The sequence below is a fragment of the Drosophila yakuba genome, chromosome 2R (assembly GCF_016746365.2).
Source record: "Drosophila yakuba strain Tai18E2 chromosome 2R, Prin_Dyak_Tai18E2_2.1, whole genome shotgun sequence".
Classification (NCBI taxonomy): Eukaryota; Metazoa; Arthropoda; class Insecta; order Diptera; family Drosophilidae; genus Drosophila; species Drosophila yakuba.
The window spans coordinates 10701299-10719512 of NC_052528.2; the positions used below are offsets into that span (position 1 = coordinate 10701299).

The 18214-nt window shown below is 44.4% G+C and overlaps 3 protein-coding genes across 4 annotated transcripts; 2 read left to right on the forward strand and 1 right to left on the reverse strand.

Annotated features, from left to right (window-relative positions):
• Positions 1–9014: 9014 nt before the first annotated feature.
• On the reverse strand, positions 9015–10576 carry LOC6530024. The gene is made up of 4 exons (XM_002090934.3): positions 10450–10576; positions 9755–10146; positions 9449–9610; positions 9015–9387 (listed from the first exon to the last, which is right to left on the reverse strand). Exons 1-4 carry the CDS (start codon positions 10454–10456, stop codon positions 9088–9090), a joined length of 861 nt encoding a protein of 286 aa, XP_002090970.1. The 5' UTR covers positions 10457–10576; the 3' UTR covers positions 9015–9087.
• A 1265-nt stretch (positions 10577–11841) lies between these two features.
• Positions 11842–13845, forward strand: LOC6530025. 2 transcript variants are annotated; one of them, XM_015197062.2, is made up of 3 exons: positions 11842–11947; positions 12359–12391; positions 12897–13845. In XM_015197062.2, the coding sequence occupies exons 1-3, from the start codon at positions 11944–11946 to the stop codon at positions 13751–13753; spliced, it is 894 nt and encodes a 297-aa protein (XP_015052548.1). In that variant the 5' UTR covers positions 11842–11943; the 3' UTR covers positions 13754–13845. The 2 variants fall into 2 exon arrangements, with proteins under 2 accessions (XP_015052548.1, XP_002090971.2); XM_002090935.3 differs by lacking the exon at positions 12359–12391.
• Positions 11844–16243, forward strand: LOC6530026 (protein transport protein Sec24-like At4g32640). Its single transcript, XM_002090936.3, has 2 exons — positions 11844–11947; positions 14351–16243. Exons 1-2 carry the CDS (start codon positions 11944–11946, stop codon positions 15775–15777), a joined length of 1431 nt encoding a protein of 476 aa, XP_002090972.2. The 5' UTR covers positions 11844–11943; the 3' UTR covers positions 15778–16243.
• Positions 16244–18214: the final 1971 nt, after the last annotated feature.

Sequence of the window (18214 nt, forward strand, 5' to 3'; positions counted from 1 at the left end):
TTCAAATTCACCTAATTTGTGTCCGTAAAATATCAAAATATGAAACTAGAAACTTGAGCTGAATTTGTAGAATCTTCATGGTAATGAGTTTGTATAACTACAGCTCTCCGAATAGAAAGATTTTGCTCCACTATAAACCCGACTTAGGAACCTAGGAACTCGTTCAACTTGTGTCTGCAAAATTGGAAAATATGACTAGAAACTTGAGCTAATTTCAAATAAGTCTCGAAATTTCCAAATGAGTTTGTATAAGTATAGCTGCTCCACTATGGAACTTGACTTAGGAACCTAGGAACTCAATCAACTTGTTAAGTGGCACATCGATCATCCATCAGTCACTTGTAGCACTCGCCATGGACGGACAGCCGTGTGATTGCTAATTAAATTTCATCTGGCGGGCACTTGAACTTGTCGTTGTTGGTGGGCTAATTTATTGTTATTATATAACAAATGGTAAGCACGTAAATGGCAGTTTAAGAGCACCCAAAACAAATTGCCCGAAGGACGTGCCCAGCCTTTCGACCTGCCGGGCTAAACTTCTGCCAAGTGGAAACTTTTGCCTCCAATCAAAGGCAGTTATGGCCAAGTTTTCTCCTCCTGCAATTTCCATGTGTGCCTAACTGTGTGGCACAGGTTGTTCCGCGTAATTCAATCTGAATTCATTAATCACCAACAGTTGGACAGTTGAACAGAGCATATGCATCTGATCAAAGCAACTGCGGCGAATGGTTATGAGAATGGGTAAATTATCGGAACGAGTCAATTGTTAGTTTAGATTGGTATTAATTTACGCGACAGTTGGCCGCTTCCGGTTGAGAGAGCTCAGGCGTCAAGAACACAAAGATATCAATTACCAGATGATAATCCCGAACTTGCCCCGTTTTGCATTTCCCTTCCCTAAACTCGCAAATTTGTTTAGCAAGTGTCAATGTCGGTAACACTTTTCCCACTTTTCGCGGTCTAATTGAATTCATCAGACATAATTCGGTCGTGTAATCAAATAAAATGCGAGAATTAAGATCCAATTAGTGTGCCATTATGAATATGGATGGCATTCGCACTGCGCAGCTCGAGTCTCAAGTTGGTTCGCTTTCCTCATCCCGCTTTCCCTTGGTCTTATTTTTTTGCGTGCCTGGGCAAAAAATGCGAGTCCCAAAGACTCGAAAAAAGTATCAATTTACCAACGGCGGAGGGCAGAAGGAGCGTTGCGTCAAGGAGACGCCGCAGCTCTTCGACGGACTCAAGACCAAGACGAGTCGCAATCATCGAGAATCCTGAACCGGAAACAGGAATAATAACTTCGAGAGTGCACTGTGGGAATAAGAAGGCTGCCGAAAATGAAGCTCTTGATTGAGGGATTCATTCTTTTGAAACCTTAATCAAAACGGTTGTTCTCCAAACTCGCACTTTGCATCTTAATAATCTCAATCTTAAGAACTTGCTCACTTCTTTTATGAGTTTTACTGCAGCGGTGCCCCATTGGAAGACTTTAGATATAAGGTGTCCTTTGCTGGACTAGAAGATTTGCTACATTTCTAATGCTGATTGATAGCTCCACTGTACAAAATATATAAGAAAGTTGTTTAATATAAAACCACATAGTCTGATGCTATTAATCCAAAAAAAAAGGTATAATAAATGGTAAAATATGATGTTTTTGCTACATTGACAGCAGATACCTTATGACTTAATTTTGGCAGCTTTTCAGTGCCGATTTCTCGCAGTGTTGCAGTTCGGGGAACGGCGCGCGCAATAAGTATTAGTCTTAGGAGGGGGTTTACCATTGAGTGGATCTGAGCACTGCCGAGAATTGATTGATTCGAGTGGCAGGGCCACTCAATTGTCTCAAACTGTTGGGGATTTGGCTTTCGCTTTCGTTTGCCAAAATGCTCGCCAATGCTTAAAAGTCACTTGGCCAAGACAAATGAGTGGGTTTTTGTCATGGGGCAGGGTTGTTGGCTGTTGGCTGCTGAACTGCTGATGATGCCTAATGGCGCCAGCATCGGTGGCTGTTGTAATTAGTTGATTACACAACTGAACTGAAGCGAAGCTCCAGCTCCTCTCTCCGATGGCTTTTTCTGTTTGCATTGCAAATGAAGTTGCCACCGTTCCGTAGTCCGTCGTCCGTCGTCCGGGTGGCGCTCTCTGTGGGTCGAGGGGTTCTGGGTGGCAGATGGATGGGTGGCTTGTGGTGCGCCTTGTGGTGTGGCATGGTGCGGTGTGCTGTTGTGTGGATCCGTGTGGAGTGGTGCAGAAGCTGATGCTGAGACAGCTGCATGACATTGCTATTTGCAGGCTGCTCAGCCGACTGAACGAGTGAGTATTTTTTTTCTTTTTCCCGTTCCCTGACCATAATGATGTCGAGTGTCGGTTGGGTCGAGAGTCCACACAAGCGCAAGGAATACGCCAAACGAACACACAAAGTACTTGGGCTTTTTCTTGTGGTTATGTTTTACCTTACAATCTATATAACCCGAACTTTATCCGAAGGTAAGGTAGGCTGCACTTCAAAGATTTGGGTTCTGAAGTTGTTCCAATTTGAAAGTTTTCAAATTCAAATTATAAGAGAAGAAATACGAAATTTGGTCATTGTTAAACATTTGTTCAGGACTTGCTTTTCATGGCTTAATTTATTCAGTCCACAGTCTTACCAATAATAAAAGCTTAAGCTTTACAAGCCTTAAAAAAAAACGTTAAAAAAGTTTTAAAAAAGCGGTATGCAGTCTAAAAAATGAACAGTATTTGTAAAATTCGAATTGAACCCTGGACAATTCCGTAAATAAACAATTCTTAATCCTCAGAAATGCTTTCCCGCACGCAAATTTTATTTTTTGTCTTTTTGTACATATATTGTCCTAAATAAGTGAAGGCTTAACAGAACACGTTTTGCTACTTATTGTTAAATTTTTTCACCTTGTTTTTCATATAAAAAAAACGACAGCAGGAATGGTTACCCTACGCCAATCCTTTTTTTTTTTGTCTTTAAAAAAGTTGTTCTTGTCTTTCATTTTTTTTATTGAGTAACGAAAAAATGAAAAAGGTCCTCATTTTGTAGCCAACTTTGGAAGTAGGACTGTAGCTACGCAGGAGCGACTCATCAACTTGGGCCTCAGTTTTCTGTTTTTTTGGTGGGCCCTGCTTATTGAATTATCAGCATGCCGCAGCGTTTTGAAGGGCTGTTTTTGTCGGCTGCAGGGGAGTGGTGCGGGGGGGTTCTTCATTGACGACTATGTGAACCACTCAGGCGATGCCGTTCTATGTACTCCGTATGTACAAAAAAGCCAGAAACCGCAGTGACGAAGGCAGTAACGAAAGCAACGCGCCAGTGAGCCAGTGAGCCGTGCGGTTTACATAGGCGATAAGTGCGCTCATATACACACATACACACACACGCACACATTCGCCCGCCCACTTGACGTCCAAGAACAACAACTGGGTAGGGGAAGGGAAAGGGAAAACGCTGAGCAGTTGCACGAAGGGTGCTTTTGGCCACAGGAGCGATTGAAAGTGTAGCAGCGGCAGCAGCGGTACTGCCAAAGGCAGCAAATGAACCTAATTTGATAGCGCACACAGCCAGCTGTACCTAAGTACGTGTGTGTGTGTGTGTGTGTGTGTGTGTGCATGTATGTGTATATACAAGGCAACAACAAAGGCCACGAATATATCACGTTGTTCTGGCAACGCGCTCATTAAATACTCTTTCGGCCGCCGATTTCGTTACGTTACGTGCGGACATTGGATGGGAATTTAAATTGGTAATGCGACCGTTGCCGAACTCTTGGCTCTTGTTGTTGTTGTTGTTGCTATTGTCGTTGTTGTTGCTGGCATTTTCCAACGTTAACGTTGTCCTCGACACTATCGCCGCACACTTGAGTACATAGCATACACAGCATATGCACATACATACCTACCTACCAAATGCTGTACATGGCACTTTGTACATACAAAGTCGCATGTGGCTGTGTATGCACAGCAAACTGCAAGATACAAGATACTCGGCCAGGGGCGCTGTGGCAAGGGGTTTCGAGGTTAACAGGGTGCGGGGAAGAGAATCGATGTACGATAGTATCACCTTCAAATAGGTTATTAATTGGAACTCGCGGTTTGGCAAACAAATAGAATAGAGCGGATATGTAATAGTTTAAATAAAAAAGTTTTTTTTTCTAATTTAAATACCTCCTAATATCTATTTCAAGTGAATTAATTATATACACCTAACAAATCACATGGATTTGCTTTTACATTAACGAAAAAAAATAAAAAAAAATTTTAACAGCACATTTAACAGTTATTATTTTGCTTTTGGTTAGGGAAATGTATTCAAAATAGGTAGAGCATGGTGAATCATATTTCAAGGGATTAAGAACCACTTCTGAAGTGGTACCCCCTGGTCGGCGCCCCTGTGCCGCACTCACTGTCCCATGCCCATGCTTCATGCTGAAATATGTATTTTCGAGGCGCACAAGCTGCGCACATAGTGCCCCCGAACCCCGCTCGTCCCGTTCCCTCTTGCCCACAGCCTCTGTGCGTTCCACTCTGCAGCACCCCCACCCCATGCCCCTGCCCCTTGCCACAGCACAGGCACAGGGTATTTGCGTCTGCCTCTCCGCCTCTGCTTTTGCTCTGCTTCTGCTGCTGGCTGTGGCGCTGCTGCTGCTCTGCTGGCGTCGTGGCTGCCTCGACCGCTATTTTTATGTACCAGCACAAATACATGCACATAAATTGTTGCCGTGGCGAAGGCAGCAGCAGCACAGCACAGGCAACAACAACTTTCTGTTCCTGCCACATCCAGGTTGGAAAAAAAGCAAAGCAGGGTTGCATGCAACATGGAATGGACATGGACATGGATGGTTTTTTTCTTTCCGTCTTCCCACTCTTTCTCTCCCTCTTTCTTTCTCTGTCCCTCTTTTTACGCATATTCCGCTTTGCTCTGGCCTTTCTATTGAGCAAAGACACTTTTCCTTCTTCCCTCTCCCCCTCTCTTCGTACCCCCTCCCTCCCTCCCCCCTCGCTTGTTTTCCTCCCTCTTTCGCATGCACTTCCGCTGCAACGCTGCTGCAGATCTGTTTGTTGTTGTTGCCGATTCACACATTCCTAATTGAATTATCACGCAGCAGATGAGAAACATGTACTATATCACTCTAACCCTCCCTCATACGCACCCGCTGCCCCGCAAATCCACTAAAACCTATTTTTAGACTCCGAAAACTAATTAGAAGAAGCGCAGTCGAAGTCTTCGCTAGTCGCCTACACTTGCCGCAATTAGATAGCTATTTCAAACTTGGATCTTGCATGGCCGAGATACAGCTTTCATTTTGAGTAGATCACATCACAAAGAAGACAATTTCTGAAAGGATTCCAGATTAATTTTCATAATTGCCAGCGATGCACTGCCAAAAATTACATGTACATGGTATCCTAACAAATGTAATAGGACCCACATTGACCTTAATAAAAGATATACACTCGCCAGCTAAAATTACAGAGGAGTATTTATATTTTTTGCGTAACATGCCTTGGAATAAGTCTAGCAATTTGTCTGAGTGTACAGTTTTAAGCGCTGCCTACGCTGGCGTCGCCGCTCGGATCGACGTAGGCGTCGAGTGCCGGGGTTTTAAATTCGAGAAAGGTTTTCGGTTTGGGTTTCGGTGTCGATTTATATACCGAAACGCCCATCGCCGTGCGTTCAACAAAAGCCTCTCATTTCCATTTTATGTAAATTTTTCAGTTTTTCGTTTTGCCCCGTTGTCCGCTAACGAAACAGGATGAAGACCCGCACTGCTGGTCCAAAAAGTAATACCTTCCCGGCAGCGACGTCGGCAGAGCAACCCTCCCTTTCACATCGAACACACACACCACACAACACGCACCACACACAGATATAACGACATCGAATCGCACTTGGGCTTTTCAACTAATTGTATCGCCTTTGTTGTATATAGGAGTTTCCACCTATGTATGTACCACACGGCATATGAAAACCAATGTACATAGGTTGGCAGTGCCCGTCTCCAAAACGGCTTCATTCGTTGCCAGCTAACCGCTGTGCCCTGCGAAAAGATACAGATACCGAGATACGGATACACATATACGGGCACGGATACGGATACACGCATAGAAGACGAGGCGCAGATACTGTGACAGCCCAGAGGCGAAATTTTGTCATTCCACTCGTCTGTAGAAACTGATAGTCGCCCCATCCCGTTGCCGTTGCCGTTTGTTATTGTTGCTTGGGCCCCGGAATGTCGAGCATTTTCACAGTTATTCCGAGGGTTGGCGGTAAAAAAGCAAAGGAGGAAGCTGCGTCAATGGGATGTGGTCTCTGGTCTCTGGTCTCCGATAGCATCAGAGTTGCCTTTTAATATCTCTTCTCCGTTCAAATAAATGCGAGATTTCACGTGGCACTGCTGCCGCTGTATGTCCGTCCGGATTACGAGTATGTGAGTGCGCTTCCTTTGCAATAGCGAAATTAAATTACAAGAATTTATATTGGCCGAGGGTTATTCGCCATAGCCAGGGGGTGGGTCCTTCCATGTCCCACTACCCATGCTCCTTGTATGGCTTTAAAGTTATGACTCTGCCGTTGCAGAGTCGTCTGAAATTGACAGTCGCCTGCAAGGCTGGTGCTTACACTTTGGGGTGTCTGATATTCAAATGAAAAAAGGGGTTTAATAAAAGGGGTAATGTACATACATGGTCAGGTAAAATTATTAAATTGGATTGCTTTTTCTAATCTGCAAAGTTATTTAAGATGTCATATCTGGGGTTATTGCATTTCTCGTTGCTGTTGTTGATATTTGCTATGGAGATGTTTCGTAAAAGGTGGGATCTGCTGGTACAGAAACCAGAAATGCATTAGAACCAAATAACATTTCAAACTTTAAGCAACATTTGTTTGTTAATTGCACTTAATGTACTAAAGATTTGCCACAAAACAAAAAAACATAAATGGATTTTACGGCGTTTGGCTTATGCTCCACTATGGACAGCCTTTAATCACTTGTTTAACTTGTGTAACCTCAAAATAATTTCTATTAAAAAATGCGAAAAAATAATGTTTTTAACTTAGTATTTGACTGAACATTCTTTAACGTGAAACTCTTTAGATTACTTAGCTTCAAATCAAATTCGTTCTTTAATTATATATAGTGTACGTTGAGCTAAATTAAACTCATCTAGACACTTCAATACACTTCATGTGTATTTAATATTAAAATCCTCATATCTAGTGGAATATCTCGTCACTACTTGGGATCCCGTCCACAATGATTATTAGACTTCCCAGTGCAAAAGCTAAATTTGTTTACAAATATTCTGCCTATACCGTTTTGCCATTCGTTTAGACGCAAGTGTGTAAGAAGCGACGGCATTTTGGTCAGCGGCCTACTAAAACCAGTTTGGAGCGGCAAGATTCCTCTTCGAGAATCTTTCGCATGAATATCAGCAAAATAGTACTTTTAAATCTAAAATACACCTTGGACAATGCCGAAATTATCAAGTCCTTGAGGCCTCTGGTGAAAATTAATTGGTAAATGAAATGCGATAGGAAACGCCTTGTCTTGGCCACCTGCCACTTTCAGTTGGCCACGTCCACAGCCTGAGAATTTTGCCACAGAAGACCAATGGAGTTCGCTGTCGGGAGCGGCTTTATTTCCAGTTAGCCAATGAGAACAAAGCGCTGCCGACGACGGAAACTAACGACCAATGGCAAGCAAGCAGTGACGGCGAGCGCGAGCGAGAGCAAACGAGTGCGCCTGGGAGGAAAAAAGAATAAGATATGCGACCCTGGGGGTGTATCTTTACATTAAGTCTACACACCATGTAGAGAGTCAATCGAAAGCTCTGGAAAAGCTTGCAAAACAAAGCATAACTTAAGGTGTAATGAATTTCTGCCTGTACGAGAGCGGTAGCCTTTAATGCCGACATCCATTAGGTCGTACTTATAGGAAATCAGCGGAGCCTAAATATAAAATCTAAATAAAATATATCGAGCTAAAGAAAGGCTAAGATGCACGTTACCAGCACAACCAACGATAAGTCGACGATCTAGAGACCTTAAAGTTGTCTGCAAACCAGTTTACCGACTGGCTTAACACTAAGTGAAACTACAAGAAACTTAAGCTATTACTGGAATAGCACCTTGATTAGAAGCATATTTTATTGCTACCCCTTACAATGTTCATAGCTAAGCCCTTCAGTTGGTGGCTCAACCCTCAAATTCAATTTCTCATTTCTCAATCGCCATGAGTCCGAAAAGCTTTTGTGATATTCCAAAGGTCTGGAGTCCTTTAAACTGGCAGAGAACCAGTCCACTGACTTCCTTAACTTTGAAACTAATCATACAATGATCGATCTACAAGTAAAAGATTTGGTAAGCAGATTCTTCATTGCTGTCATGTTATATAGAATGGACCTGGAATTGTCCTCTCTTTTGATAATTGGACCTTGCCGAAATTGGTCAACTGGAAGTCGAAAGACGTAGTGACCTCGGTTCCTCATCAACTCACGTGGGGCAGCTGCTAACAGACTTTTGCAGCTACGAAAATCAGGGAAGTAGCGTAGGTCCCATTATATGTTCCTTTTCTTTGAAAAAGGACAATGCTGGCACATATCCCTATTAGGAATCTCTAGAACAGGGCTTGCGAAAATCCTGTGCAAATTGTGGCGACAAGAGGAAACTGGCCGAAACAGTTGCTTCCATTGGACCCGTATATGTGGTCATCGATCAAAGCCACAGCTCTGATTACGAGTGTACACATCGGAAAGTTGCAAGCAAATATTGTGGCAAGGACTTGTGATGCACTCTTGCGGTATTAATGTCTATATGCAGATGTTTCAAAGTGCCAATGCCAATGCCAGACTTCATTCCGAAAGACATCATTGTTGGATAAATGTGTTATACTTGGCAGGCAAATATTATTTTCTCAAATATGCTTACGCAAATTTCTTGTGCTTAGCAAGCAAAAGCAAGAAGCTGTCTTCCCATTTCCCATTTCCCATTCAAATTGCGGACATTTGGTTTAGCGGTAGACAGTTTTAATGATGCAAGATGATTTATAAATTAAGTAGTCTAGTAGCAGTAGGAGCTTAGCCCTTGACCAGGACCTCGTAGTGGTCGATGCGGACCTCCTCGCCGCCGAATGGGATGTAGAGGCAGTGGTGCGACTGATGGATCTTGCCGGGAGTGAGGCTGCCGTGGTGGTGGGCACGGCCGATGAACAGGGGCTCTCCGTCGGCAGTGCGACCACAGAGAACGGCATTGCCGGGCACGTTGCCATGGCTGTCGTGCACCCATCCGTATCCGTATCCGGCCAGCAGTTCGTAGTCGTGCTTGACCACCTCACCGCCTCCGTAGGGCACATAGGCGCAGCCCTTGCTGGGGATCACCTGTTAGATAAGTGCAGAAATTTAGTGAGATGTCACGAGCTATACAATGTGAGGTCCTCACCTTGGCCGGCAGCAAATCGCCCTCGTGGTAGGCGCGACCCACAAAGATCTGGTCGCCATCGGAGTCGTGTCCGCCCACCACTGTTCCAGGAACAATGCCGCGTCCGCAAGAGGCTATCCAAGTTTCCGGCTGGACCAGCACTTCATAGGCCTCCAGACGGTGCTGAAAAGACATGTGCATTCGTTAGGTCACAGATTGAAGTGTTCGGTATGCGGTGCGATTCGTCACCACGTGGACTTTGAGCGTTATTCTTGAGGGGATGAAGGGAATCCATCAACATAAGAGCAAAGTGAGGGTTAGACCTACCTCCTGTCCGCCGTAGGGGATGTACAGGCACTGGTGCGAGGGATGGATCTTGCCGGGGGTAAGGCTGCCCTGGAAGTAACCACGACCCACGTACAGGGGCTCACCCTCGCCAGTCTGGCCCACTTGGATGGCGAAGGGCGGTACAGATCCGCCGCTGGCCGGGATCCAGGAGAAGTGATCACCGACGAGCACCTCGAAGTCGTGCTTGCTGATCTCCTGACCGCCCCATGGCACATAGGCCTGCTGCTTTCCGGGCACCACCTTCGCCGGCAGCATCTCGCCATTGTGGTAGGCGCGGCCCACATAGATGGGATCCTGGTCGGAATCGTGGCCGGCAATGATGGCACCTGGGGGCAGGGCTCCGTAAACGTTGGTGCTAATCCAGGTGTAGTCTGAGGGCAAATAAAGTGTATATATAGAGTAAGGTCAGAGGCGATAAGTTAACGTTGCTACGAGGGCCAACTGTACCCCATTAATCAGGCACAGTAGACACGACGACACACACGGTGTTTTTTTATCTGTCCGGGGGTAAAATCGCCGGATCTATGGAAAGCTACCAAAGCTCCGGGGGATTTCGGCTGTCAGGTGCGCGGAGTATCGATGACACTTGGCCACTTGTCACGACTAATTGCGACACAATGCTTTCCTTTTCGACGGAATTATCTTAGTCACAAACTTTGCACTTCAGTTCTCACCTCCCATGTTGTGTGTGTGTGTGAGTTTTGTGTGTTGTTGATTTAGGTCTGGAACGTGGTGCTATATACTCGCTGGCTCCGCTATGTTGGGGCTGACTTCAACGACTGTTCTCTACCCGCACATCGGTTGCGCCTTAAAAGCTGTTGTTCCCTCTTATCAGTCGGCCAAGTTAGCCGGCAGTGATAAGATATCTTAGTCACAGCGGCTTGAACTGTTCGATTGTGTGTGTGTGTGTGTGTGTTAGTGTGTGTATGTATTCCACAAATGTATCCTCATGTCATGCAGTGTGTTCGTCACAGCGACCAACTGTCAGGTGTGTCAGAATGGCCTTTTGGATGATTTTGCTTGGAAATAGCGATTTAAATTTTGTGTTAAACAGGAAGGGCGGCGACAATTACTCCATCGATCTTTTGCATGAGTGTGTGTTTTTGTTTTTTGTTTTTGCGGCTTTTATCTACAAGCAGTTGCCTACGAGTCTTATCGCCGGTAGTCAAAAATAAACTTGATCAATAAGTTCGTAAAAGAGTATAGGTACACGTATGTATGTTGCTGTCCATGGATCAACTATGAGCTCAGGAATGCTTTTCTAGAACAAAAATAATGCCTTGCATATAAGCAAATACCTTACCTTTTTGTGGAATATTTAGATTTTAAAGTTAAGGATTGAGAAACCTTTGGAAAACATCATGTGCATATGTTGTAAAGTGTAAATATGAGTCAATGGCGATATAAATATATTTATTGATATCGTTACCGCCTAGCTGAGTCACATTTAATTATACTTTTTACACACAGCTCTATGCCTTACATATGTTTTTGAAATCAGTTTGATTGTTTTTATAAAAGGGTTATTGTCCGCGAAATAATTGAAAGAAATAATATCAACAACATGTAGATAACAATAAAGGTTTAATATAAACATTTCTTAATCCGTAGGTAATGGAGAATAAAATGCGAATGATCCTTTTTCAAAAAGATAATATTGGGTTTGCCTTATCGCCTCTTCATCGGGGGGATTTTTTTGAGCATGGGCGCTTCAAGAAGGCGTCATAATATTTATGGGTTCATTAAATTGGGGTTCCACCTGTTGAGAGGGCCCAACAACATGATTAAGAACAATGTCCACATGCTTTGCTTTCTTACTCCAAAAAGTACCGCCTGTTTGGGGCAATGATTCATTCCCGATCGATAAAGGGAATGCTTTTCTGGAAATGGAGCTTTCGAGACTGGAAGTTAAGTGTAGTGATATCAATGGTCGCAGTATCAAATTCCCTTTTTTCCTATACAAATGCGAACTGATAGATAAAAGCTCGCTGATAAGGGGCAGTGACAAATCGGTCTGGTTCGGTTTTTAAACGTCAGGCTTTTGCGAACCAATGGTTTAGTGAAAACGCAAACATCAGTCTGTTCAGACGCTTTTTGGAGTCGGGAAAATAAGTAGACATAAGATACAACTTCCCAAAGGAATAACTCTTATCATCAATTAACACACAATGGGTAAGTAGAATGAGTAACCGCAGATAAGTGTAAAGAAAGTATTTTTGCAAGGCCACCGTCTAAAGGTCAAAATTGTAATTTGACCAGAAAGATTTAAAACAATATCGCCTCAAGGACCTAAACTAAATCAACCAAATCAGAAAATATATTGTTGATATGCTTAAGTATTCAATATATTTTTATTAAATTTTTTTTATTTTATTATTTGTGTGCTATACATTGCAAATTAGATATAATAATATATCACTAGTGTGTGGTAGATAAATCCCCATTTACGGGCGAAACAATTCAAAGTGCCGAACAATTCGGTGATTTGGCATTGCGATTTTTTCTCTGTGCACACTAGCCGGAAAAACAGCAAAGAGCATTGAGTGACTTTTACGGTTCTCCGCCTTTCTTTGCTATTTCCAGGCGCCGTGCAGCCAGGAGGAGTTGTGACCGTTGGTAGGACGAGTGCAGTGAGCCCAGGGTGACATCCCTACGCCTCTGTGAAACCCCCAATCCCACTTGATCCCCGCCCCCAGACCACCTAGACCACCCAAAACCCACAAAACCGTACAGCAAATGAAATATGTACACAGAGAGAAAGCTATGAGAGCTATGAGAGTAAGGAATGAATCACTAAGGTATTATCTGGTTACTGATTCGTATCCAATAGGTACTCAATTTATGCACTTAATGCAGGTGATTATTGTTTACCCTTTGAAAAGGTATAAAGTAAAAAATTCTTAAATTGTTCAATTACATTAGAGTAGTGTTGATATAGTCACCCTCTATCAAAACAATATCAAAACAAAAGTTATGAAAATGATTCAAATAATATTGTGCTTAGTAAGTAAATAAAAAAGTGCTCTCCAGGTTTCTCTCTGTGTACGGATAGGTTATCTTATCGCGAGGTATCGAACTTATCGCCATTCTGGCTCTCTCTCTCTCTTCTGGCTCCTTGCAGACAACACCTGGGTGCACTCGTCTCCACACAGCCCCCTGCCCCCTTACGCGGTGATCGGTGGCCATGACTCGGACCGCACGCCCATCTATGTGGGTCGATCCTTTCACGAGGGCGAGAACCTTCCGGCGAAGGTGATTCCGAGCAAGGGATGCGCCTACGTGGCCTACGGTGGTGCGGAGCACAGGAAGACGCACTACGAGGTGCTGGTGGGTCAGGGATTCGCCTGGGTGCCCAGTGCGAGTGGTGGCGTGCCACCGAACGCGGTGAGGAGTGGCACCACGCGCACCGGTGAGCCGCTGTACGTGGGACGCGGACATCATGCCGGAAGCTTGACTGTGGGCAAAGTGCATCCCTCGCACGGCTGCCTGTACATTCCGTTCGGCGACCAGGAGGTGCGCATCAACACCTACGAGGTGCTCATCAAGCAGCAGCACGACGTCTGGGTGCCGGCCTCGCCCAGTTACACTCCTCCGGGCGCAGTGATCGCCGGACACGACTCCGACCGCACGCCGATCTACGCCGGAAGGGCGCTACACGAGGGCGAGATGCTGCCCGCCAAGGTGGTGCCGAGCAAGGGCACCGCCTACGTCTGCTTCGGCGGTTACGAGTTCCAGAAACCCAGCTACGAGGTGCTCACCGGCTACGGTTATGTGTGGACCAACTGCGGCCACCACATTCCGCCCAACGCCGTGACCACGGGTCGCGCTCGCAATGGCGAGCTCCTGTACTTTGGGCGCGGACACTACCAGGGCAGCTTGACTCCGGGTCTGATCTCGGCCAGCCAGCGATGCCTCTACATTCCCTACGGCGGACGGGAGATTCGCGTCAACTCCTACGAGATTCTCTGCAGACAATAAGCCAAGGGAACGGAACCCTACAGATACCACATGCATTTAGCCCCGATCAAAATGTAATCGCACCCAATAAACCGACTGTTAATACCCAAGAATCTGTTTGCTTTTCGGTTCCTGCTATTTTGAAAATACCTGCCCCTTCAAATTTATTATACTGATATGGCATTAGATTAAACCAGGTTCCATATGGATGGTCTGGTATTACTGGTATTACAGAATTTATGAGCTAAGATAGTGGCTTTCAATGAATTTCATTTCCTTATCATAGTGGTCATTTGTAACTTACTTGTTTGAATTCCAGAAGAATTGAAGTAGTTGAAGTTATCTATTCAGAGAAGGTTAACTCCTTTTAAAAAGTGTGAATTACAATTGTGTCTATATCATGTAGATGATAATAAATATTATAGGAAATACTTTTCAGTCATTGAAATAGAAACCACTAGAAATTTAAATTGCATTTTTTATATTAGCAAATGATACTGTAAACCCTTTAGGTTTCTCTGTATTTAATTCATATTTTCAATTATTTTTATTAATTTTATATATTCATACCTACCACATTTTTAAGCTTATAACTAAACCTTCCCCTCTTTCTTCCAGCCTACAAGTGGGTTCAGTCCTCGGCCTACTCCTCCCTTCCCGAGGAGGCAGTGGTGGGCGGCAACGATGAGGACGGCGCCATGATTTACGTGGGCAGGGCGGAGCACGAGGGCGACATGTTGGTCTGCAAGGTGGTGCCCAGCAAGCAACTGGGATTCATTTCGCAGCGAGGAGAGGCCGTGCCCAAGGACATCTTCGAGGTGCTTTGCGGCCAGAACCTGGTGTGGATCAAGTGCTACGACCATGTGATTCCGGAGAACGCTGTGCTCTGTGGACGCACGTCGCTGGACCAGCCGGTGTACATTGGTCGTGGGCACTACGAGGGTCACCTGATTATCGGCAAAATCTCCTCCGTCCACCGGGCGCTGTTCATCGCATTTCGCGGCGCCGAACGTCGCCTGGACTCGTACGAGATTTTGGTGGAGGAGCGCAGAGTGGTGCCCGGCTGGCAACTGCCACCACCTCCTCCACTGGAGGAGCCGGAAAAGTGTCCGCTCACACCGCCGCCACCCCCATCTCCACCGGCAATGGCGCCGCCACTGCCAGCCAAACCATACCCCTATCCGCACTTGGCTGCTATGCCATTTCCTGACAGGCCTCCGGCTTACACACCCACTCCGGATCCACTGCCGCCCGTTGGAGGTGTGGCGGTGCTGCCGAGTCCAACCCCACCGCCACCAGCGGGAGGAGTGCTGGTCATGCCACGACCACCACCGCCAGCGGGTGGAGTGCTGGTCATGCCGCCTCCTCCTCCATCGTTCACTCCTGCTGAGGTCACCGCGGCGCCACCACCTTCATTTGTTCCTGCCGAGGTCACTGCAGTGTCCGTTCCCGCGGGACCATCGTTTACACCCGCTGCCACCTATAATCCCTACGAGGCCGGATGCTCGTCCTACACTCCGGCCGAATGTGCTGCACCATCGGCATATGACGCCTACAGCTATGGCAACAACTACGACGTTTGGGTAACCGCCGAACCGGGCTATTACTACTCCCCCGACGCCGTAATCGGAGGTCATGACAGTAACATGGAGCAATTGCTGGTGTGCAGGGCCCACTACCGCGGTGTCCATGTTCCGGGCAAGGCCATTCCCAGCCAGGGATGTGGCTACATAGCCCACGGTGGTCGCGAAATCATTGAGCCCTCCTACCAAATGCTGGTGGGCAGGGGCAAGTACCACTGGGTGCCATCCTACGGCGGAAACGTTCCGCCCGGAGCTGTTGTGGCCGGCACGACGCCTGGCGGAGCACCGCTCTACATTGGACGGGGTCACTACTGCGGCAGCCTGACCCCCGGCGTCATTGAGACCTACAACCGATGCCTCCAGATCCCATTCGGTGGCCAGGAGATCCGGCTGAGCAGCTACGAAGTTCTGGTCAGGAGCGATATCTACCACGGACAGCAGGCCATTCGCCTGGTTTACTGAAGTCACGTTCAATCTGAGAAGTCCGAGAGCAGCTAGCCCATAAAAAAAACCATATAAAGATTACTTATTCCTGATAATATCTTATACATATCTTTCAGTAATGTGAAAATTATTTATTCCTATAAATCCATGCAATCTTTGTGTATTATAAAAAAAAAAGATTATTTCTATAAATTCATGCACATCTTGTTTAATGTGAAAAAGTTTGCACTTAACTTTTAGATGCATTTTAACTATTAATTACTCATATTTATACACACACTGAATGTTAAATGCAACTATATTTGCATTTACACAAACACCATAAAGTGAAACTACCTCTGGAAATACCAGTTAAAAAAAGGCCCAATATGTAAACTGTTTTGGTAAATAAATATATTGTTTATTTACGAGCTGAGAACTTATGCACTAATTATATTGACTCACTTTTAAAGTTCGTTTTGAAATAAATGTTTTATTTATTAAATGACTTGCGGTTTTGATTCCATTGTTTGTTTTGGTTGGGTTTGTTATTATGTGGGTTCTACCACGCGTAAAGTATATTTCTTGGGCAAGTAATTATGTCATAAAAAACTCTTTTCCAAAGCGTATATGCAAAATCATAAAGTCCAAACTTCTTCCGCCTTAACCCAGAAATTATAATTAGCAGATGATAGCTCAACGATTTGCGGGCACGAGAGTTTAAGGTCAACCCAAAATTGTATCACGTAGAATATAAAACTAAGCTTAATGTGCGGAATTAAAAACGCTGTATTTCCAGCAAAGAACTCCATATGCTCGAAACCTCCTTGAACCCACATGGGGCTTACTATTAGCCAAACTGGCATTTCCCACAACTACCCGTTATTGGCCAACACCAGATTTCCTTAAGCGGTTCTGGTTTTTCGACGTCAACTCGGCACAAGATGAAAGAGATTAAAGAGAAGAAAGAGAAAGGCGAAACAGGTAAGAGTAAATATGAGCGAATGCGTCATAATCGTACTCTAGAAATACACCGTCAAAAATGGAACCATTTCTTGACCTTACAACTTAATCTTTTAGTTGATGATCCTTTTTATATTTAGAAATGTTCTTATGTAATTGTCTACGTATAATTATACTCGTTACTCGTAGATTAAAAGGGTTGACTAGATTCGTTGAAAAGTATGTAACAGGCAAAAGGAGTCGCTTTCAACCATAAAAAGTATATATATTCTTGATCAGTATCAATAGCCGAATAAATGGCCATGTCCGCCTGTCCGTCCGTTTGTTTGCCTGTCTTTCCGCATGAACATCGAGATCTTAGAACTATTGAAGCTAGAAAGTTGAGATTGACAGTTTCTCATTTGTTTTATTATACTTGTAGTTCAAACTATTGAAATACATTTAGGTTAATCATTAAATGCTCGAAATCAAAAAAATTTAAGTTATCATAATTAATGTAATTTTAACGATAACAAATATTGTCAAATGAAAATGCATTGTTGACACGAACAATAAGAAATGGTTAAAAAAATAAAGCCATAAGTCAGATTGAAGATTGCGCATATAAGCAATATGCTTCTGAGTACAGCGACAAATACTTTCGCCAATACTTGATATACACCTTTGTCCAATTTCTTTCCCACGTCTATAAATATGCACGAGTTTTTAGAGTACTAATCTGGTTTGCCATAGATAACACAGGTAATATAATCGCATTGGACTAGGTCCGTAACCAAGAGAACATTTGAACATGTGAATGGAACCGATTTCAATCGCCTGCCAAACTATTTCGCCATCTGATGCTAAATAGTCGAAAACACCAGGCATGGCCTCAATTATCTATTGAAGGAACCTTGTCTAAATTGGCCACAATTCGGCTTATCTGACTTGCAGAAGAACACAGTACCACAGTACCAGATGTGTTAGTGTTTTAATAGCACATTGTATATGTACTTTATTTTAGTGCGGTTATGGACAATAGGAGTGCTTACAACTGTCGATTAGATTGCAAGCGAGTTCCTCTAGGAAAATTTTTGTTTTGCAAATCGTATTGCTTGGAGATACCCTTTAATAGCCATTGAGGCAGTTTCCGTACTGAAATGGTGAAATACGAACCATAAACCACAAGATTGACGCGAAAGAATTGGACCATGCGCCGTACTGAATCACAAAGCAAAATTATTTGTATTTTATCAGACTAAGTAGTGTTTTATATTTGGATTGGGGAAGTCGCTGGGCAGCGTGAGAATGCCGCTACCACGGTTAAGCATCCAGGTATTTCACTGCACACCTGAGCGGCGGTATGAATCACGGTTTTCGCACGCGATACAGATACAAATATAGATACAGATACAGATTTCTTCTCGGTTAGTCCCCCGATCTTACGAATTCAGCTTAAAACCGTTCGAGAGGGGAAAACCATGTGCGCAAATGGATTACGCTTAGTCTTTTTTGTTTTGGCCAAAACCCGACT